Consider the following 24590-nt stretch of genomic DNA (forward strand, 5'->3'; position numbering starts at 1 on the left):
GAGCTAGTACTTATAGCATATGCTACTTTATGTACAGACAAAAGCGATTACGATGTGACAGATCTGAAAATCTCATTCTCTCTCCTGACCCACCAGAGAAAGGAAAGAACATCACCATCAGTAAACTGCATGGAACACAGTTAGGGGAAAAGATAGCTAAGATGTTTGTAATCTCTGCATTTCGGGTTTCCTTATAATGGGCTTGGTTTTCTACATCTGTGTATTAAAGAAGACTTTAACACCGAGGGTTAGCAAATATATACACTAGTGTGAATCTGTATATTACATATTGGATATTTCATGTTACCTTCTCACTTGTCTCTGCATGTGTTTTAAAATCATGTTTACCACTCAGTACTTAAATATTGCCACAAGTCATCCAAATGTACATACAGTATAGACTCCAACATTGTTAGTCCAATAGTATTCCATTCCAGTGATTAGACACTACCTCTTCTGTGTGTATGATGTTTGATTCCGAACTGAGTTCTATACTCTTCATTTTATCTAATTTATTTCAGTTGTTATAGCTACATATGTAGCTTAAGATACTAGCTGATGTCATGGTTCTTGCAGGTTAATGGGTTATGCCGGAAAACTAGAGATCATACACTGTTAATGTAGTCATGGAATTTTGCAATATCTATTAAGTCTGTCTTATGTGTCAGTCAAAATTTTGAAGCTACTTTTATCAGTACTGTAGCTGCCAGGAGCTTATAGCTAGCCACCAAAGTGTCCACAACAATTATCCACAGTTATCAGATGACTACTAGTCATCTCTGCATGGTCTCCTTGAATTTCTATACTTCTACCCTAAACACTTGCAAGTTACTCCTATACATATGTGCATACACACAGAGGATACTACTGTATGGATCCATCTCAAAAATGGGCTGATTGTTTTAGTGATATATCATGATATTCTGGAAGTTATTAACTGTTGTAATATTTCAGTGTGTCTGTACATCATAGAGCAAGGGCAACATAAAATGAAAAAGTGCATTTTATTTTCCATAAAGTATAATTGAGATGTGAATTGCACTTTATTGCCCATCAGCTGTACTTTCAAAGCTTAATAAAGTATAGTTATGACAGTAATTAAAATACAGGCACCAGCAGTTGTCAACAGCCTCAGGACTTGGTAATTAGCAACCTCCTCCCATTAACGTACACTCTTGATTATTACGATAATTATACTCTTCTTTGTGAAATCTTTAATTGATCACTTCTACATTTTAAATTATGTAATAATAGGAAAAGATCAGCTACAGCTCACAAATTACTCACAATTACTGCCCAAACAACAAAATACGTAACTTCTATTTTGATCGACTTCCTCGACTATGGAATTCCCTTCCCCCTTCGACATGATCAAGTCAGTAATTTACAAACACCTTTGGAACAACTTCACAGAACACTTTAACTCACAAAACTCATGCACATATCATTTCCTTTGCCCTTGCTATAATTGCTGTAACATTGCTCCTACCCTCTAATTTTAATAGTTAATGTAATTATGTTTTTTTTTTGTTTTTAATTTGGCTGCTAGCACAGGTTGCCAGCGGGTCTTCAGTGCAGTATATGTGATCTAAAACTTCTATTACTATTACTATTAAGTTGTCAACAGCCTCAGGATTTGGTAATCAGCAGCTTAGAAAACTATACTGACTCTCTTACACTGTTGCACATTAAATACACAGTTTAGAACAGTGGCCTGTGTCCTACCAAAGAATTTTTGTGCCATACCAGAAGTATTTGTAAGTGAGATTGGGATACTCTAGTAGAGCAGTCAATCTCACTCTAAAAAAGCAGTCACACAGAGAAGCAGTGCATGTAGCAAACTATGCTGTTATAAATAAGATTTTTATGTATACTTTTATCAGTGATGAATATAGGACTACCACTGTGAGCAGGCAGTTACCTTTTTTTCTCTTGGCCCTACCAATCCAGAGAGTTTAGATACTCCACTGGTTTAGAAACACTAAGAAACTGAAATACTGCAAACCACATTACTCAAAATGCAAGCACCGTAGTACCAAGTCAAGGTCAGTCACATGGTACAGCATAAACATGTTGTTCCATTCCGTGAATCTCAGACCAAGAAAAGCATAAAAGGATGTGCAACAAAAAAGTATTCAAATATATTTAGCTATGTAGAAATATTTTTATTGTACGTCTGAAATTGACATGAAAGATTGATGCAGCCAGCAGTAATTGCACGATTTCATACTGGTTATGATAGCCAGATCAAGTCTCACAGGGTACTGCCTTCCTTATGTACTGGATTCTCTCGCTTAATCAGAGGTATAGTTGACAGGTTCTCTGTGAAAGTCTCAAACCAGGTCTTGCAATACACGTAACCATATTACTGAGAGGTTAGAATAAAATGTGGTAGCATGTACAGGTACTAAAATAACATTATAACTAATTATTTACAGTTTCCACTGTCAAAATTCAAAAATTAAAGAAATTGTCGGTTGTTGTTAATATGAAAAATAGTAATCCTGCAGGTTTTGTAAAATAGTAATAGCTAATTGCAAATTAAATAAGCCCCATGATAGTGCTTAATTAGATGATTAACTCTTGATAATGATCAGTGGCCTGCTTATAATCCAACTTCCAAGGATAGATATTTATGGTGTCCTGCGGTCGGTGTGATATAGCTATTACTGCCGCAATTCAGCTAGGTTCAGATTTGATTTGATTTGATTTTTGAATTAACTCCTATAGCTATTTGGCGTAGTCGATCTTCCATATAGGAGTATGAGAAAACTGTATAAGCACTGAAACATACACACTAAAATACTAGGCTACAATACAACAAAAATAATAAATAATACAACAAAAATATGTGGTAATACAATTAAATTAGTGAGCAGAGCTCTGGCACAGATGGCTGTGAATAATTGTCGCAGAATCCTCAATAGAGGATTAGGCCAATATCTTCTAATGATGACTGAAATATCCTATAGCTAATCATTAGCTATAGGATATTTCAGTCATCATTAGAAGATATTACTCGTGTCAGTCGCTATATAATAACTAGCTAAGCCAAGGAAGTATTTTAATCTAACCACATCTACGTTGGGAGTAATTATAAACAATTAAGCGCAATCTGATGGTATCCTTTATGTGTTGACACAATTTTTCACTTTTTTACCCACTGTCGAGCAAAAAAAATTCGCTGCGCGTGCGCATTTAATTTTACTAGATGGCGATCGTTTTAAACATCTATATCTAACTGGAGTGATGCCTAACGGAGTAAAGATTGGTGCTGGCTCGTATGGAAGAGTGTATGAGGTTAAATTATGCGGAGAACTGTATGCAGCGAAAGAAATACATCCAGCGTTGACAGAAGGAGTGGAGCGATCTGGTTTCAAAAGAATGAAAAGAATGTTTGTCGCAGAATGTCTTCAAAGTAGTGCACTTGGCCATCGTAACGTAGTTCACATTCTAGGAGTATACAATCCTGGTGGTGAGTTGCAATTACCGGTTCTAGTGATGGAGAGGATGCAGGAGAGCCTTACGTCACTGGTGGAAAAGTACCCAAATATTCCAATGTGTGTGAAGTTGTCAATGTTACTGGATGTGTCCAGAGGATTGTGGTACCTCCACAGTCACGATCCTCCCATCGTCCACCGAGATCTTTCCCCCAATAATATCTTATTGACTAGTCAGTTTGTGGCAAAAATCAGTGACCTAGGGGTAGCCAAAGTGATAAGAACAGACAGCAAGAAGACAAAGACTTGTGCTCCAGGAACAGTGGACTTCATGGGACCAGAAGCTTTAGCAGAGATTCCAGAGTATGGTCCTTCCCTTGATGTGTTCTCTTATGGTGGAGTGTACTTCATGTGGTGAATCAAGAATGGCCTACACCACTACATTATGTAGTGACTGATCCTAAGACTAGGAGACGAGTGGATTTATCAGAAGTAGAACGACGTCAAGAACATGTAGAGAAGATGAGAGGAGCTCCAGTAGACCTAAGGCGTTTAGTTGAGCAATGTCTTAATGATGATCCAAGTAGACGTCCTGCAATATCAGATGTGTCAGAGAGGATGAGGAAGATGAAAGAAGCAGAGAATGTGAGGTGTCCAGATGTGACCATGAACTCCATAACATGGCAGGTAGAACAGGCAACCAAACTGTTGAGGAATACCACTATATCATCATCGGTAAGATTTATTGTAACGGAATAGAGTTAATATTTTTTGTTAATTACAGATCAATTCACCAGCAGATATTTTCGATAAGGCAATGAAGGTGAAATGGAAGGAGGTAGCTCCTCTACCAGTTGGTTGTACAGCTCATAGAGCAGTATTATTACATGGATCAGTTTATGTTGGAGGAGGATTTGAGGGGAGAAATGTAGATAATGACCAGTCCTGTTATAGGTTAGATGTTTACAATTTAACCACCAACCAGTGGAGTACCTCTCCTATTACCACACCATATTGTTGGTTTGCTATGACTGTACTGGATGATAAACTGATCTGGATGATAAACTGATCTGGATGATAAACTGATCATTGCTGGAGGTGAGACAAAGAGTGGTGAGGTCACCAACAAGGTGCTAGTTCTTGATGAAGGGGTGTGGAAGGATTACAGTGAAATGCCGACTGCTAGACAGGGTGCAGCTGTTGTTGGATATCAGTCAATGTTAATTGTAGTCAGAGGAAATGGGAAAGTTGAAGGTAAATGGACTATACTAGCTACCACTGAGCTACTAGACACTACCAATGGATGTTGGTACATTTGTGATGACCTCCCTGTGGCACACCACCAACTGAGGTTTACTGTCATGGCTAACTGCTTATATTTATTGGGTGGGTATCATAAAAATAAACCATCTCCACAAGTATTCACTGTTTCACTGGACAACCTCTCAAGTCACCAGTTGAAATGGCAGTCTTTCCCAGACACTCCACGGTGCTGTTCAGCTCCTGTTGTTCTGTACGACAAGTTCCTGTGTATAGTTGGTGGAAGACAAACAACTACAACTGAAGTTGGCGCTAAAACTACCAAGGTGTGTGCTTTCAACCCATCAAATGGTTTATGGCAACAAATAACAAATATACCAGCAGCAGGGAGCTTTCCAGCAGTAGTGGGTGTAGTTGATAATAAGATAATTGTACTGGGTGGACTTACTCAACAAAATGTATATTCAAATAAAGTATTGGTTGGTTTGTTACTATAAAATGTATCAGCTAGCTATATAAGTCAAATATTTTATTTGCATTGTAACTATATAGCTGTCTGAACACTGGTAATTAGCCTGGACATCATTTTTGTTGTGGTCACATTGCAAAGCTTCATGAATGTTGAACGAAAAATTGAAACAATGACTATGGCATTATGACGAAAACAAAAGGTAAGTTTTAGACTTAGTAAAACAACTTTTACTCAAGAATTTCAGCATTCCAGCTGATATTTTTTCTGTGAGTCAATTACTTTAGTCTGCTTGTTGTTGCAGCTGACATTCTGACATGATAATAAACCGCTGATTGAGTTTGGAGTCAAATAGCAATTTGGCATTCTTACAATGGAGAAAATGTTCAGTTATGTGTGGTATAAACACTGGACCCAGGGACCTAGGACCTGGTTATTTACATACTCCACAATGTTTATACATTCTATACTTGTGTGCTAGATATACCTTGTAAGGCACAGTGGCTAGTGTTGTATTGCCAGAGTACTCTTCTCTGTCATGGTGCCTTGCACGCACAAATGGATTGGGGGGTGGGAGAAGATGATGGTGCCATTCCTGGCCCTTCTTTTGCCCCCCTTGGACCTATAGAACACCATTGACACCAGGAGCTTATAAGCACCAAAGATGCATATAAGCTTGTGCCTTTGGCGCTTATAAGCTCCTGTTGACACCAAAAACGAGCTTGGAATTATTCACACTGTATTGAAAGTACAGAAAGATAGGCAAATAGAGACAAAAGTTATATGTGCACTTACCATACATGCTGTGACTATATGAAGACATTGGGACACAGAGGTTTGAATTTTTGCATCAAGACACTCTAATAGAGCAGTCACCACTCTTATAGAACAGTCACTACTTTAATAGAACATTAATTGTGACTGGATTTGCGAAAAGGGGTCTTCCACACACATCCAATTTCATGAACTTGAGATATCATAACTTAGGTTTCAAGTAACATATAAACCTGAAATTCTCTCCAATTATTAATCCATGTTGGTGCTCACTTGTAACCAAATTTCAAGTCAATAGCCTATTCTAATCTAAAGTTGGTAAATTGGATGTGTGTGGAAGACCCCTTTTCGCAAATCCAGCCACAATTTTACTTTTTTAGTGCAAAAAAAGATTATAACCCTGAGTACAATTACAACCATCAAACAGGTTCTATCTCATAAACTTAAGTTCACATATGATGTTTTTCAAAACTACTTTAATAAGTTAAACAAAAATGATTTAGAAATATTTAAAATTTTTCAAACAAATATAACATCTTTAAACAAGTTATAGGACCAGACGTCCTATAGACCTTCAGCACTTGTACTGTAAAAGCTTTAATAAATAGATTTTTTAAAAACCTCAGATTCAAACATAGGGAGTCTTAGTCCTTCATTTCTCATTCTATATGTAAAGGACTAGATGGAGTTCTGTCCTCTTCAGGTCATAGTGGAATAGACACTGTATTATGCTAAAATTTTGCCCCTACCCTCTTTAACAGCGTCTCCTAAATGTATGCTTGCACAATTCCTTGATTGTGATGCCTCTCATTTTTCATACCTCCAGCAAGTGGGAGTATCAATCAAGAGCTTGGTATTAATTTTAACAGTCTTTGCTTTTGTGCACCACATGACGTGTGAAATGTAGAGCTGCTGGTGTAACTTGTAATGATCACTTCACTGAAACTATTTGTTTACACAAAATTTCTGTAACTAGGTGACATAGTGGACTAGTTACCTCCTTTTCAGAGGCACTTATATTTCCTAACATCACCGTGACAGAAAAAAGTAGATTGGCGTGACTTGCAGAGGTATCTAGTGCAATATGAACATTATCAATTATATAAAACCCACAAAAAGTTTGGTCCTTGGTTCCTGTGTATTGGCACAGTTGGCATTCTTCAACTTGTTCAAGTAGGTATATTCCTGCTAATTCCTTTTGTACATGAATATTAGCCTCATCTTCCAGACAGCTGAATTTGAATGTCATTGAAAATGGTAGCAATGTGTTCCTTTCCATGCTATTATAGACATTTTGTGTATCAGTAGGCTACTGAAATATTATCTTGATGTTTTTCTTTTTCATTGTCTGAAGACATCAGGGTGTACACAACCAAAGTTTCACTGTAGCATCCTGACAGTGATGCAATCCCATCTTGCAATTGTGTCTCTGATAACATGGAATGGAGTATAGTGTCAAACAATGCTGTGTGTGATTGTATTTCAATCCAACATAGTGTCTACCCGTAATGAACAAATATATAGTGCCTACAGCCAAGCTGTAATGTACTGGTCAGAAAATGCAATTTTCATGCATTCATGCCTCAGCAATAGCTAAACATGCAGGAATAGTCAGTCTATTTCTTCTGTGCTCAGGGTGGAAAATCTTCCATAGTAAATTTGTTTGGAAGGTACAAGGAGCATACTACAGCACGTGTGATTTTTGACATGTCTGCAGGGCTATCTACTAACAGAAATAAGTTTAAAATCTGTCTGCAGATAGATTGACCATCGTACAAATGTAACCTTTTGTGATTTGAAAGTACCAAGGATATTAACTAAGGAGATATAAAGCAAAAACCAAACATGTGAATCAAATGCAATCAAGATACTCCAATAGAAGAGTCAACAAGAAGTGGGAAAAAAAAAAACCTGCACAAAAAATGTTGAAAATTTTGTCCCGGCTTTGAACCAGTTTCTTCCACACCTATATGCCCAAGCCCTTTGCCAATCATGTCAGCCACTGCTGCCAGTTGCTTATGATCACCCCAGTTAATTACTACTTTATAAATTTACTACACCGGGATATTAGGTAGTTAAATCTTCGGTTTACAAGTCCTCTATACATCCGGTGTTAGAATATGCTGCACAAGTTTGGAACACCATACAACCAAAAACACCTGTGCTATTGAGTTGGTGCAGCACAGGACTGCTCACTGGGCTGCAGGCAGTCGATGGGATCCTGTTTCAAAGTCCTGGACCGAATCATCTACAGATTGTGTCTCCTTACTAAAATGGCCGACCTTGGAAACCCGTCGAAGTTTTCTTTGCATGTCTTTCCTCTATAACATTATACACAAAAGTTACTCCTCATTATGTTTCAACTCTTTTACAATTTTAAGTCCTCTTGTACAAGGCAACATTCCCTTTGTATAGTTCCACTACAGGCCACGAATTAATGCTTATCGATACTCATTTTTTGTCAATACTCCATTTATTTGGAATTCTATACCATACTGCATATTGTCTCTCACCAAGGTGGAATCCTTTCGGAAGGCTCTGAGAACTTATCTTTTTGGTTAATTTCTTGTCTTTGTGCTTGTTTTAGTTATCTGTATAATGTAAACTATGTAGTTGTGTGTTATGGATGTTGTTTGTACCTTGGGGAAGCACCCTTGTACAGGTTGAGCTTTTGGTGCATCCCTGTCTTTTGAGATAATAAATAAATATAAAACATTCTATGTCCATTGTATTAGAAGTCCTTAGAAAATAATGTGCGCTTTAGTAGAGTATAATACTCTATATACAAAAAAAGTATCATTGCAGCCATTACAAATCAATTTACATTATAATATCATTACAGCCATTTCTTGGCCATCACTTTTCATACCATATCTTTTTCATACTAGCCTATTTTGGGAGCTAGGCTGCATCCTTTTTCACAGCTAATTGGCTGTTTTGAATTTACATGCATGAAGCAGTCTGTTAAATGTATTCGCCTTAATACTTTGTGCTGACAATAGCCTGGCCCCCAGCCTTTCACAAGATACGTTACTCTGTATTTGGCAGGATATATACAAAATGTTAGGCTTCAATCAGAGAATACAAATAAAGGGAGATATAGGTAAACGCAGTTGTGGTCTTGTTTATCAGAGGAAACACTATTGGTTTGTAGAGCGTGTACGTTCTTGTCATAAATATGCTGTACACTAACATGTTTTAACTTGTTAATGGCACTTTACTACTGCTTTTTCTGAATGTCAACTGACGGATTTTGTGGTTTGTAGGAGACCCCCCTTACTGTGCCATATACAGTGTATGCTATATAACCAAGAGTATATAATGGCCTCCCCATTATATACTCTTGCTATAACTGATAAACAGATAATTGCTGAAAGTGAAACAGGGAAAGGTACTTGTTCTTGAAGACAGATGGTAGAATTATTACAGTAAAATGCCAACTGCTTAATTCCATACAGATATCAGTCATTGTAGGTGGTACAAAAAGAGTTGATAGTGAATGCTACAGTGTGCTACTGGACACATTGGTGTCCCATCAACTGGTTTATGGTAGCAAGCTAGAAGTTTACAGCAGTAGTGGGTGTGGCTGATACTGGGTAAGCCACAAAGACAATATTCAAATAATTAGGATGGATGTTTGAACAATAGATGTATTATATTAGTTGTTGATTATCTAGGTGTCTTGATTTTCTAGGGACCACCATTAACAAGCGTCCAGATTATGCAGGTGTCCTGATTAACAGGTTCCACTCTGCATGATTGCTCTATTAGAGTTGATTTACAGTTTATCATCAAAGGATGTTAGGCATGTTGCATTATTTGTGATCCATATGCAAAGATGCTTATAGCTATACCACTGCCAGTTATAACCAACTGTCTGTGAGATACAGTAAGTTATCAAACAATATTTTAAATGATGCAGTCTGACTAGCTGTACCCGACTTAGAGTATTTACTTGTATTGTTATACGGTATCTCAATCTGAGAATAATCCAAAGTGCATGGGAGTTTCAACTCACATGACAATCTTTTCTTCATATTTTGCTATATGCTAGCCTTATTATTGTGGAAATGTATACTGCTGCTATTATACAAGTAACAATATATTAATGTTCATGGTGTCCCTGGTTTCTCTGTATAACAAATAGTTATATATAACATGATAATAGTCATAGGCGTAGCAAGATATTTTTAGATAGGGGGCTTTGGTAGGGCACAGCGTTGAAGAGTTTAAAAAAATGAAAGGTCAACGATGGCTGCCCTCCATCAAATATCCATTGTATCACTGATAAAACCTTATTTACAACTTCATAGTTTGCAACACTGCTTCTCTGAATACTGTGACTGCTTTATTAGAGTAATCTATTAGAGTATTTCAATTTACAATTAGAAAATCACAAAGGGGGTCCAGCCCCACCCCCTTCCCCGGGTTACTACGTCTATGACATGTTAGTATAATTAGCAAGAAATTTCATTTAGGTACTTTGAGATCCAAGTAACTCAGCTCAAACTTCACTAGTACACAAGTAGCTACAGCCAGCTGTTTAATAAATCTTACTATTGTGTATGGTGATGACTTCAAATTAGCACACAGGCTTGCCACTGGGCTAGCTCCATTGTCTTAAAATTACAGTGCTATAAGGTGACCAAATTTCAGGCTGGTACCATACTCACAAGTCAAGTTATGAATTGCCACGTACATGCAATTGGAAAGGCTATAAGACCCCTTTTGCAGATCTGGTCACTACTGTAGGTGTTAATATACTTAACACTGTGTTTGTACAGGTTATACTGGGGACAGTGTGTTTTGATTGGGGGTTGGTGACCTCGAACCTGGGGGCTGGTGGTATCCTTAGTTTTAGCAGTGCCTTGAGGTGCTTCTGCTCACCTCTCCAGGGGACACAGATTCTAGTGTTGGGGGGTTGGTATCTGGGATTAAGTTTGGAGATTGTTTGATGTTCTCCCTGAAGGGATCATCCAAAAATAGATCATCAATATCCTCGTAGAGGTCTGTGTTGCTCATCCTGCTTGGAATGTGAACCGCATTGGTGTTTAATCGTGTTTTGTCACATACTGCAGTATGACATACCATCTCTACATGAATGATATTCATGTCTTTTTATTGTTTGACTCCACTGCATATGCTACAAGTCACTGCTTTTTATTGATAGCTACATTTTATGCTCTGGTACTGTTTCATTTTGTATGTGCTGTTCAGTGTTTTCTGCTGTGATATTACTTCTCCAAGCCCACACAAAACTATTCAGTCTCTTGACAGTATTCTACAACCTTCATTGTCACACATATATTTCATGACTCTGCTGTGTCTTCATGTGTTGGAATAGATGCATCACTAACACCCCAAGACTTACGTATTTACTCACTGCACATATTACTGCAGTTTACAATGCACTTTAGTAACACAACGCTAGCCATGTGTCAGTTAGCTAAACATATTATACACATCAGATCAGTGAAGCATTAAAATTCTAGTGAAACTGAAAGTGGGGCTTCAGACTATTTGTAACATTGATATCACAGCTGCCACCTTCGCACATAACAATCACTTTCTGAAGGCCACATGATTTTCATAGTTTGGCTGCGTTGGATTAGATCATACTATACATACACATGTCTCAAATGTACACAATCTTAATGATATATACCTGGCAGAATATGTTACTATGTTACTGTAGTTGTATACAAACAAGTTACATAACAACAAGTGAATATTACAAGGTTAACTACTGTTAAATATACAAAATAATAATATATAGATAATGGTATAAGAGTGAAGAAGAAGACTGCAGTCTGGTAGGAAGTGGAGATTGATATGAAAGAGATTGCTGTTATCAACTTGAATGAATTATCATGAGAATCTGTAAAGTGATAAAAAATTATGTCATGGTTAGGTCTAGATCTCCCATAGAACATTAGTCTTGCATAGCCAGAACCAGAGGAGGTCAGTCATGCATCAAACATCTGGCGTTAAAGTTTGAAGCATTCAATCCCAACACTCAGTATTGATAAAAAGTTTTCTAATGACAAATCGTTATCCATAAATTACGGTTAATATGTCATAGGGCTACGATGGGTGACCAACCTCTTCTGAGCCAGACCATTAATCATTGGTTATCAAGATAAGATAAGGTGAAGTTTGAGTTGTATCTGGACAAAACAGTTATGTTCTTACTGACAAAATATCAATGTAGTTTTGTTTAACACTTCACAGTATTATGCACTGAAAATGCAGTGGAAATACATGCAACTCTGTCTTCAGAACTTCAGCAAACCTTAAACTTGATGACCGACAGTATTATACTGATAATGAGGAGTGAGATAGTGGTCTGGCCAATTCAGACCAATAGGACATGATGTATAAACTTACACTGAGCCTGGTGACTGTGCTGTAATCCCATCTTGTAACTGTGTCTCGGATGGCATGGAGTGGAGAACATTATCTAACAACTGGAGAGCTCTGTGGAGTTGTATTTCAATCCAACATGGTGTCTCCTGTAATGAAACAATAAAGGTATGAATTCTGAAGAACAGAAATGCAAGGATCAACTTGGAATGTTCCACTCACCTTAATACTTTGCCGACGATAGTCTGGTCCCCAACCCTTCACAAAGCTCATTCGTAAGATACACAATCTTCTCAAGTCATCCACTCCTAATCCCTTGTTGATGTTGGGTTGTATACGAATGTTAGGATTCTGTAGCTTGCCTATCAGTGAATAAGGAAATAAATACAAATGAGAACAACTCTCAATAAATGATCACTGACAGACCTTGTACAGCTGCCTGTTGAGTGGCAACTTCAGCTATTGCCATTTGAGCTTGTCTCTGCATCTCATCATGACACTGACGAAGGTCGAATACCTACACAAAAGATAAAAACCTTGTATGTAAAGACTGTATAGACACCTACTAAGAGCAAATTATTGAAATACTCTAATAGAACATACACTTTGGAAATAAATGCATAATATTAAAACAATATTGGTTCCCTATGGATACCATTATGACAACTAACTGCTTGGATCTATCCAAAATAAACACCATGTTTCAACTAAAAATCCTACTTGTTTAAAGGCTGGGTCAAAATTCTGGGAATATATACAGGGCATGTGTGTATTAACCCTGAGGTCTATACATTACCTTTATGTATGCCTTGGGATATATTTTATGTACAGCATCACCGGGTGCTCGGCCAGCTTGGTGGTCAAGGTAATAGCTTTGTACAAACACTGAATGGTCACTCATGCAGCGAATCCAGACATCCCCGGTCTTGCAATCGAGGATAACACCTTTGCCAATGTGCAGTCGTGCTCTTTCACTGGCATCTGTTCGATGTACATTAGATAATCGACCTAAACAGAATCGGTCGCCTCCGGAAGGATCCACAAATCCATCCACTGTTACCTAAATTGTGTAAATACAAATAAGTCGTGCAAATACAAAGTACAAAGACTGGCACACATTATAGAAATTTCCAGAAATAACAGTGTTTAAAACAGACTAACAGGATCTAGCATGGAAATTTTTATGTCAAATTCTGAATTCAAAGAATTTGCTAACAGTCCTTCAATGAAACAAGATTTTGTACAACCACAACCATTGCATTTTCACGTACAGAAGATCAGATTTACAAGTTATTGTATACATAGAATTGCATGGTATGTTTACTGACATTCTTGCTACTAAGACAAGCAACACTACACTGTAGTGCACCTGGCTAGCAAGAATCAAAGAATCACACACAGAATTACACGGTAATACTCACTGATGGAAGTGACGAAGGAACTTTAAAGATTTCTCCAACCTGTGCGTCCATTTCAAAGTACGTAATTGTGCACCAGAAGTCTGGGGCTAAACGGACAGTAAGTAGTAATACATATAGCCAGCTGCCATATTGAAAACCACAACACTATTGAACAGTCTGGCCAACAATTACTGGTATGTCAAGATTAATAACATGGTAATGTATATGATAACATGAATCTGACTTACTCGGCAAGTTTGGCAGAGGTACCAACGGCTTTTGCTGTGCCTGAAGTGGAGCACCCAAATTACTGGGCATCTGACTCGGTCCAGGGTCTGTATATGCATTACAATAAAAGATAAAATAAAAAAGTAGAAAACATAAGTATAAAAATATAAAGCCATGCTACAATAGATCACTGTATGTAGATCACCAATTGCCTTGCACAGTATGTTTTCACACACTATAGGAAACCTATAGTAAAAGTGTCATGTGTGTCTTCTAAGTTGTGAAGTGATAAGTAGAATCAGGTTAATGACGCAGATAGACAATTTTGTCAGCACTTCCTCTTGCCAATGGGTAAAGCCTTGTAACTGTACTGTTATGTTATGACTGAAACAATGTAGCCTCAAGCCATATTACTCAGTGTAGCACAATTAGACTGCATTAATCATCATTTTGAGTTCAGATATGTGTCTAGGTGGTGTCTGGCAGAGAATAGTGGTTGTGTTAAATATTTACTATCCCTAAAAGCTTTGTTGTATTGGCATTACAAAGGAAAGTACAAAGTGTATCAGCTATTAAGGTCATTAAATAAGTTATCGATGTAAATGCGATCATATCCATCCCCACAACTGCCCACATAGATACAATATCTATACAAACATGCAAACTCCATACACAAACAGTTTATATACTCATGTGTATGCACAGATGCACTACACAGAGACATAACAGGTGTACACGCACACACAGAGACAAAAAAAAGAGAGGCTTTGGCTGATATAAACGGCTATGCCCATAAAGTTGACAGGGCTACCTGTGGGTACCTATGAGTTAGTGCAAGTAAATCCTCCTGGTGTACCCTACAGGAAGCTGAGTTGTGCTTTAGGAATGAAGGTGTGGGTACGCAAAGTCCCGCTTGAACCTTGCCCATTATTATGAGACATGGACAGTTCACACAATCTGGACCAATGTGAATCTAATTTAATATGTAACAGCAACTTAGCATCACCAAGCAGTGAACCTGGAACTTTGCAATTACCAGGCCATTGCTCTCACTCACCACTTGGCTCTTATGTAGACATACAGACAGACAAACACACACACGTACACACTTACAGTGATAAGGTGGGGGGTGTTGCTGTTGCTGCATTGGCTGACTCATCTGATGACTAAAGGGATCAAAAGGAGCCAGTGTACCTGTAACTGGTGGCCACATACTCTGTGGATCTGTAGAAAAATAATAAGAAATGTCAAATGAAAACAGTGCCAAATATGTATTGGGGGAAAATAACAGATAATCAATTTCATAGTGTTTAAGGAAGCTGACACGATGTATCAGGTAAATTATAGGTGGGTGAGTGTATGTGTGTGTGCAAGTGGATACTTAGATTTGCAAGTTGTTGAAAACAGAACTAAAATATTATATCGTAAAATGTATTAATGTGGTCTATGAACTTGTATTGAATGAATACAACTTCTTTGTTGCCCAACACTGCACATATGAAATCACTTTTTGAATAAGCTGTCAGCTATTATAACTGATTCCATTTATTACTCACCTGGAGATGAGTGTGTGGTCTTGTAGACATAAATACATAATTACATCAATTTGTAGTAATTGCATAATTAATGTAATTAAGTCAACAGTTTACATAAATACATGTGGCAACACACAAAACTATCACATCACCCAGTCATAGTGATAACCTCACTAACCACACACTACATCCCAGACAGGAAATATAGGATATTTCCCCAGCAACCATTGAGATAACAAAACAGGAGTCCCACACAGAGAATATTCATTGAAAATTATTGATAAGTCCTTTTACTTTGCTGACTTCTATTTATTAATGCTTTGCAGTACAAGTGCTGAAGGTCTGTAGAACACCTGGTCCTACAGCCTGCTCAAAGACTTTAGCTACTAGACTTTAGCTACTTAAGGTGTGTTTGAAAAGTTGGAGAAAGGAGAAAAAATCCATGACTGGACCTAGGTAGCCTCAAACCTGCAGCCATCCGATTTACGCTCAAACGACTTGAGGGCGAATAGGACTTGTATACTGTTGTAAGATATTAAACCAGTAGAGGCATCCAGGTTAAGATGATAGTATTACACCTTTGATAAGGGCAACCAATCACACTAGAAAAATTATGAAGTTTGATATTACTTTCAGTCGGTTTGTCCATAATTGGCGTTTACACAATTAACTATAAAGTATTGCGAAACGTTATTTCAGCTACATATGTTGCTTAGAGCTTCCCACCTCATGTTTCTGATAGCAACGTTAAACTACAACACACAATGCCTGCAAAAGAGCCTACATAGTTACATTCAATGGAAGTTATTAACAAAACATTATGCCGCTGTGCTTAATTCAACACGACATGAAGTCATGTTAAAATAAAATTTCATCTAGATGAGTCAGAATTATTATAACGAAGTATGCATGATTTAATAGCGTTTCTAATAGCAACCTGGAACACCTAAACCATTCACCACATGACAGAACTTGCTGCCATAATAACAATTCAGATCAGTGGGACATCGATACAACAACTCAAGGACTTTTTCGATTGTAAAACTGCAGCCTTTAAGGTTTATTAATAAGCTAATGTTATTGATAAGAGGATGTAGGCAGACATCTGGCGATTCTGCTCTATGTACGCTCTGTTTCAAAAAGATACTAAACAGAGCTTGTTCAAATTCCTGAAATAGCAAGTATATAGCTATGAATCTCTGTCAAGCATAAAATTATCATGTAGACAAAATCCTCTTGACTATAGTACACATTCCAGCAGTATATAACAGACAAACCAAATAAGGAGCTTCCTTGTGACTTTCCAGCAAAGGAAAGAATTCCACATGACAACACGGAATGACATTTTAAGGGCGTCTTAACGACAATGCTATTTCCCTAAGCAGATCCTTAATTTGCCTTATTGGGATATTCAATAGCACTTAGACACAAAGGATAATTAATATTTAATATACTGGAACAATTATGTCGTCTACTGCATTCAACTAAAGAAGCCAGAAAGACACCGACAGTAAACTAACCGACTATCAGACCACCCAAATGATCCGTGAAAAGTACAAAGAAATATCTTCACAATTCTGTAACTAATGTAAAAATGAAGTGGGCTTTCATTGAGTAAATTGTACAAAATAATACTCCATAAATGTTGCTCACGAGTTGCCAGTCAGGTGACCTGCTATATCATAATGGCCATTAGTTACTTCTATTGCACTCGGTAAGACCTCAACAAATTAAATGTTTGAATTAGTGCTTTGTGTACGGAGTGAGTTGTCTGCGGCTAACATATATAGCTTGCAACACAATGTACTAAATTATACAAACAGTTAGCTATAACAGTTTGTCCTGAGGCTAATTTATACGAATGAAAATAAAAACATTGCAGCTGTCACTGTGTAGTTTTCCCTCATACACAGAATACTGTACATTTCAGAGAGTAACTGATGGTTGAAATAGTCCCACACAGTTATGACTAGTACTAACTCTTATTAAATTCCAATTGGGATAAGCGAACCTCATTAGAGAAGAAATATAGAGTTCAACCTTTCAACTTTGACACTTGTGGCATCAACAAGGTATTGTAGTATAAAAAGGCTAAGTCTGTGCACTTTTAACCCACCTGTGTGCATCATGTGCTGTTGTGGTTGTTGCTGCTGCTGTTGTGATTGCTGCTGCTGCTGCTGTTGTTGACAAAATACTACACACAAAAAAAATCAGCACAAATAATTTAACTACTAATGGTAGAATACCATTGAAATGCATTAGCCATGTGCATGTAGCTACATAACACAAACACTCACTGTTAACAATGCAATCTCTCCCCCCACTGCATGACAGGATGCAGAACTTGTGGTATATTATATGGCAGAAAATCGCTTTTATTTATCTTTATTTAGCTACAAGACTGAATATTTTTAGCACTCTCAAGTCAACAAGTGTGAATAATGGTCTAAATATTCTAGAGCACCATACTATTTTAGACAAAGATATGATATCAGAAAAAGTATACAAATACAAGATTTCCAAACAATACTCTGAATTGCTGACATTGCGATAATTGTACACTTGGCCATGTATTAGTACGGCATATACATCTACACTAGATCCTGAAATTCAGCCTAATAAGGACATTTTAGCATGGCACCAAGTTACCAAGAATAGAGGGTTGGTGATCTACAAGATATTCACCCTAAACTAGGACTTTTCCCTAATAAAGTTTGATCAATTGGTTAACATGGCATACCTGATTTTATTGTACACATAGAGCACCCAGTAATATGACAATGCGCGTGTAATAGTGCACGAAACGTACATTTATACTAGCAAACAGTTGATCAAATTGGTATTAAAGATACAGTAGTGATGGAGACATATGGCTTTAACGCTTTCATCCACACCATTAACCTTGCCACTTTGCATTATATAAAGCAGTAATGAGTTTTCTTTGTCATCTGAACTGTTTAACCAACTGCACACACACTGGTAAAAACAATGATAGTAAGCATCCAATAACTATAGGAGGTTTGAAGTAACTGGCTTCTATTTCAGATCAAAACTTGACTAATTCATAAACAAGAGTTCTTCAAAGACACAACAATTTTGTGTAAACAAAAGGATAACAAATGTCTTTACCACAGGCAAGGCAACAGACAGCTGTTAACATCAATTAATACAGGCTATATCTACACTACAAAGATGTCATGTGATGATCAAAATGGGATGAATACAATTTTAAAAATGGTGCTCACTGGTAAGCAAACAGGACGGAAGACTCACAAGTTTTAATGGGGGCTGGATAATTATTGCCTCAGATTTTATTCTTTTAAAAAAGTCTCATTACTTTTCAAATACAGAAGCCTAGTAGGACATAAACAAGAAGACCCCCAGAATATAAACAGCTTTTTTTTGATAAACACATTTCTGAAGTGATTGCCTTGTAGTTAAACACCATTTAAAACCACAGTTAAATTAAACAATATAAAGTAACGTTTTTTCAGTAAAAAAGTTTTAGTATCTGAAGCGTACAGTTGTGCTTGAATTACAACATTACATTCATTCTTATACGTATATTGGCGGTAAAATATGTCTACAATATCATATCTTCGGCAACAGAAATTTTCATCCGGCAAAGCAGTCACAATAACAACATAGCTGGGAGTTTCAGTGGAGGTGCTAAACATCATGGGTTCCGCATGCATAGCCAGTCACATATGAATGAATACTTTGTAATGTCTAACAGGTCAACTCCAATCATTTTTTAACAGAAAGGCTCACACAGAACTCTCCGTGTAGCTTGTTCAATAGGTCAGGAATGAAGTATCACCACCATTCATACAATATACACAGGTATACTCATCGAAGGGCCAGCCAATCAGAAAATCCTTAAAATTTTTATTTCTGCTTTTGAACGTCCGTATTTTTACTCATTGAACAATTTCATATTTCAAATTTTAGCACTACCATTTTCACTGAGTGATGACAACCAGAACCCACACACACACACGCCACACACATGCAAAACAGGTGTATACATACATACAAACAATTCACCAAATGAAAAAGCACCTTGCTGCTGCTGCTGTTGTTGCTGCTGTTGTTGTTGTTGTAAGGTGCTTGAGTACATTATTGTTCCTGGCTGAGACTCTACAGGTGCTAACACACAACATAATTGTTCACATAAACATTGTCCCATGGATTAAATGTCAATAAACAATATAGGATCTTTCTAAAACATTAACACTTTGAGATGACTATCAAAATTTGACACTTTGCACTTCTTAATTACCAACTGAAAGTTTTACTGACAAACAACAGTCTCTTGCAATGGCATTATGACTTAAGTGTTATAAACAAATAGCAATATTGGCAGTCAGGAATTCACAATAAGAAGTTTAACACCTTGGTGTTTACATACAGCTAAGATGATAACAAACAGCATGTTACCTGCTGGGGTCACTCCAAGGATCGGCTGTTTCTGGTCCTGTTGCATCGGTGACATGCAAGTCTCCACGATTGCCGACGAGTCTTCCTGAGAACCCTCTGATAACACCATCGGAGGAGCAGCTATGGGATACAACAAGAATAATACATGGCATGTACTCTAATTCATGCACCCAATAAATGCAATTATAATAATACACAACTACTGGGATGCTTGTGCATTTTTTCAAACTGTACACTAAAATTCTTTCTTAATCAGGCAGCTACTGTATGTAAGATTTAGAAGCATACAGTATGAGAGTGTGGAAATCTATTGTAGCAAAGGTAATGTACCGATATTGACAGTACCCATAGTAGTACAATACACTAGTTCAAATGTACGTTCTTTCCCAAACCATTGAAACAGCAATGGGCAATACCACATGTACACCATCCTATAATTTGACCACCTGGAATTGTCTGAATTGTACAATTTTTAAAAAATGTGTACCAATTGAACAGGGCCATGAATATATTTGGAAATATTGCCATTTAATGGCTTAATTGGTAGTGTACTAACACACATATACTTAGATCACCAAAATATGTTTAGCAGTTTACATAAGCTGAATAGAACCTGTTAACACCAGCACATACAGGAACCACTTGTAAAGCCATCCACAGGAAATACGAGTCACAGCCATTCTTTGTTCTAAATTCTTAATCAATTGTGCAAATAAGGCTCATCATAATTAAAGTTTGTCTCTTGAAGCCCAGCTTCATGGGTACAAGAAAACCATGAGGAAAGGTAAACAAACTATAGCCTTGTGTTAAAATTTCCTACCAAGCGTAATAGTAAAATCTGGTCACCAATGACTACTGAAAGCTGTTGGTAAAAACTCTAGCCTAAACTCAGATAAACAGAAGCCCCCTAAAACTTTACAGTGTGGCTAGACAATAAGATCTCTTACCTCACTACCAGCTGGAATTCAATGTATTATAGCTTAACTGGCTTCCCACAGTCTTTAACTGTGGTTTAACACCAGACGCAAACACCTGGCAAGCCAGAGAACACCAATGGCTTCTCCACAACAGGAAATGGGTCTGCTACACACAAGCATTTGTCGCTGTTATTAAAAAAAAGTTTGCTAAACAAACTGAGCCTTGTTGAAAACTGTCTGTACAAGCCCAGTCCCAACAGTGAGCGAGCTGGCAAATTGTGAGAGAATCGGATATTAAAAGAAGAATATCATTCAGGCTATGTGTAGTAACTCTGTTAGGCTAATTGAATCAGAAACCATCTACTTTGATAAGGATGGTACATTGGTTCTCACAGCAATCTTGTGCTCATGAAATAGTATCTCTACAAGTTTCAATTTTCTTTCATAGACAAGGAAAATGACAGGAAAGGATTGTAACATGTTAACTTTATGACAATACTTTTTAAAAATCAATGCTGAATGTTTCTCTAGCATAATCCACCCAAACGTTTTGGGGAAAAAACTTATTCTATTCACCTACATTAAAAAGTTACTTAGTTGTGAATGATTTTACTCAGTTAAATAAATACAAACTACGTGTGTTCACATGCATGCATATTAGCTAATATTAACGATCTCAAAAAAAACTTCCAGTCATGATATCACATACACGCTCTATAATTGTAAACAATTTCTCCAGTACATTTGAATACTTGATATACGTGTACCTGTTTACCTAAATATGGGTGTGATGGTATACATGCCAAAGGTCAAGTCATAACTCTACACCCCCAACTGTTGCATCTTACATAACAAGTGGGTTAGGATTTGTGATATAACAGCCACTTCAAAGGTGTCATATCAAACAAAATCATTTAAACACCCAAGTTCCCAAAATGGACAAGACACTGTTTGTACAATAAAGCTTCTCCCAGTACCACACACACACACGCACACTCCACAGTAAGGTATAAAATGTACAGACTGTCTACAGATTCAGCTACCAATTGACAAGATAATTAACCCCCACCTATCTGGCTTTTGTTACCAAAGCTAGTCAGTAATTTACAGCCAAACTGATGACACTTTGGCACACCAAGCAGAACAGTATAATTATCACTTCCATTTTAAAGAAACATTTGATCTTCCCCAAGTTAAATTTTAACAGTTTGTCACCCAAAATTTGTACATCTCAGGATTCTCAAAGGCATAGAGCTACAAACCACATTACAACATGTACCTGTATGATGTAGAGTAAGTGATCCTGAATTGGATAGATCAATAACTGGTCCTGGGGAAGAAATAGCATAAAATTCATGAGTAACTCAGAATATACGGTAATTCACCATGTGAGACGATGCGTTCGTAGTGGTATGGGTTGACACACACCTGATCACACTTCAGATCGAAGGCATACTGACAGAACTTGGCATGTTTCAGTTCATTTTTGTGCAGATCAGGCCATCTCCACAGTCTAGCATAGATTACATGAGGAAAACCTTTCCGTCCAGCTACCTGCAGCCGTCCATCCAGTGTCCTCTGAATTGTGACGCATTTAGTTAAGTGAGCACCATTGGTAGTAATAGCAGTCACTAACGACTCTAATTCATCTCTTTTATCTTTTAGTTTCTTTACCAACGACTCGATGGCTCTTTTCGCGAATGTCTCCGATTCTCCACCTTGCCTGTGACACATTAGACTGTGTACAATGCTAGCACACGCGTCAAACGTGGACGGCGGGGCAGCCATGGCTCCGATACCAGGCGCCATCTGCATCGGAAAGGGTTGCTGGATTTGGATGGGAACGCTCGTCATATCCATCATCATCGTGGCTGGTTGCTATCCGGCGCGGCAGCCACACGTAGTAGTAGAGGTAGATACTAAAGTGTTGTTAGGGTTAATGGTTTACGGCTTAACGCTAGACGTCCACCCAGACGCTTACAAAGACACGACCAATTGTCTAGTCGGAGGAATGTTAATTAATGTCACCGACTTCCGGACACGCCCTCTCGTCACTCTTCGTAGCCTTTTGCTTTTTGGGTGGGTATCTATGGTATAATTACTGTAAACTTTCAACTAGTTAATTGTTATACGACTGTTACGTTAAGTGTATTTATCAAATGCCGATAATTTGTTGATAATACTGGAATTGCAGTAGAGTTCTTTAATTAGAGAAATATTAACATTCATCGGTATGGGCACTTTAAGAGTGCATAAAGAGTTTATATGTCGTTGCAGGTGCCTTTTACGGCTGAGGTGATCCCCTATCCGCTGCAACTATGACTCACAATGAAGAGAGAAAGTCTTGGTACAGGGAAGGGTTGATAGGACTTAGTGTGGGCGTGCTGTATGGCACCACTAGTGTGTGTGTAGGACACCCTTTTGATACTATCAAGACAAAGATGCAAGCACAGAAAGGATATGAGAGGCACAATATGATAAACTCTTTTGTTACAACTTTAAGGAGTCAAGGAATAAAGGGACTGTATCGGGGAGCAATACCTCCTTTGTGCGGATCTGGTGTATACCGATCGGTACAGTTTGCGGTGTTTGAATCAGTATATACAGCTTTTGACTCGCCACTAGGCAAGTGGGAGGTTCCGTATAGTGGAGGGTTACAGTTACGAGTAATTCTAGGTGGTTTGTGTGCATCAACAGTCAGAGCTACTATTGAGACTCCATTGGAATTAGCTAAAGTGAGACGGCAAACTGAACAGAGCTGGAAACTGAGACAACTCTACAGTGGGTACTCAGTAACCTTGGCAAGAACAATTGGACTAATGTGTACTTATTTCATCCTTGTGGACAGTGGTAGAAGACTTTTTCCAGATACTTTTAAGCGGCCAGTGTTGGGACCATTTCTTACATCAGGATTAGCAGCTACAATTGGTTGGTGGGTGATATGGCCTTTGGAGAACATGAAATCACAAGTGCAGGGCCAGTACGGAAGATCAGATGTCTCTGTCTTAACCAGGATGCGTCAGGTAATAAGAGAACGTGGATTTTTTGCCTTGTATCGTGGCATTGGTCCTGGAACTATCCGAAGTTTCTTAGCAAATGGCATTAGTATGATTGTTATGTCTTTTGCCCACAGGAAAATATCTGAATTGGGGTTACGATAATGACCCATTTCCCTTTAAAACATGACATTTAGTTTTATACAATGTATTAATGTCAACATATCTATGTAGGTATTTATTGATTGATTTAAAAAAATACACATTGAATTGTGAGAATACATCCCATTTTTAGCAATACTGTGTGGCATGAACAACTCAATTACTACTTCAGAAGATTTAATTACTCTTAATCACTTGTTAGCTTGCAGGAGATTCTGTCATTTATTGGCTTGATAATGATTGCTCTGGTATGTCAGAAAATTCAAATATCGTTTCGTTGTATTGATCCTCAAGGTGCTTGCAGTAGTTATGATCAGATGGTGGTTGTAATGACTCAACAGCACTTTCGTTACAGCTATCTGATTCATTCTCTACTATGATTTGTAATGTAGTAATTGAGTCCTGAGATTCGACTTGATCTCCAGCAGATATATGTGATAGGATTGTGTTCTCTGATGGTGTTACGACATCTGAACAATCTAGTACTTTTATATCAATAGGTTCGTATTGATTGCTTCCATCTTTGTAGGTCACCCTTACTCGTCTTTTCCACCTCCTTAGCCATTGTGATGTGGCCTTGAAGTTTGTGTCCAGTCCAAGATAGTG

At 37.6% G+C, this 24590-nt stretch overlaps 3 protein-coding genes across 7 annotated transcripts; 2 read left to right on the forward strand and 1 right to left on the reverse strand.

The window, feature by feature from the left end:
• Positions 1-4612: 4612 nt before the first annotated feature.
• Positions 4613-5197, forward strand: LOC136237637 (kelch domain-containing protein 8B-like). Its single transcript, XM_066027854.1, has one exon. The coding sequence runs from the start codon at positions 4613-4615 to the stop codon at positions 5195-5197; it is 585 nt and encodes a 194-aa protein (XP_065883926.1).
• Positions 5198-11578: 6381 nt separating this feature from the next.
• Positions 11579-22848, reverse strand: LOC136237839 (mothers against decapentaplegic homolog 4-like). 4 transcript variants are annotated; one of them, XM_066028059.1, is made up of 13 exons: positions 22212-22848; positions 22106-22156; positions 19910-20029; positions 19517-19609; positions 17586-17663; positions 15048-15158; positions 13955-14041; positions 13728-13813; positions 13103-13366; positions 12733-12823; positions 12529-12668; positions 12331-12455; positions 11579-11821 (listed from the first exon to the last, which is right to left on the reverse strand). In XM_066028059.1, exons 1-13 carry the CDS (start codon positions 22690-22692, stop codon positions 11812-11814), a joined length of 1737 nt encoding a protein of 578 aa, XP_065884131.1. In that variant the 5' UTR covers positions 22693-22848; the 3' UTR covers positions 11579-11811. The 4 variants fall into 4 exon arrangements, with proteins under 4 accessions (XP_065884131.1, XP_065884130.1, XP_065884133.1 ...); XM_066028058.1 differs by having other exon boundaries at positions 19517-19618; XM_066028061.1 differs by having other exon boundaries at positions 19532-19609; positions 22212-22847.
• LOC136237848 (probable mitochondrial 2-oxodicarboxylate carrier) lies at positions 22823-24105 on the forward strand. Of its 2 annotated transcripts, none has more exons than XM_066028074.1 (2): positions 22823-22905; positions 23104-24105. In XM_066028074.1, exon 2 carries the CDS (start codon positions 23145-23147, stop codon positions 23985-23987), a length of 843 nt encoding a protein of 280 aa, XP_065884146.1. In that variant the 5' UTR covers positions 22823-22905; positions 23104-23144; the 3' UTR covers positions 23988-24105. The 2 variants fall into 2 exon arrangements, with proteins under 2 accessions (XP_065884146.1, XP_065884145.1); XM_066028073.1 differs by lacking the exon at positions 22823-22905 and adding an exon at positions 22912-23057.
• Positions 24106-24590: the final 485 nt, after the last annotated feature.

Source organism: Dysidea avara, chromosome 11 (genome assembly GCF_963678975.1).
Source record: "Dysidea avara chromosome 11, odDysAvar1.4, whole genome shotgun sequence".
In the NCBI taxonomy this organism is placed as follows: Eukaryota; Metazoa; Porifera; class Demospongiae; order Dictyoceratida; family Dysideidae; genus Dysidea; species Dysidea avara.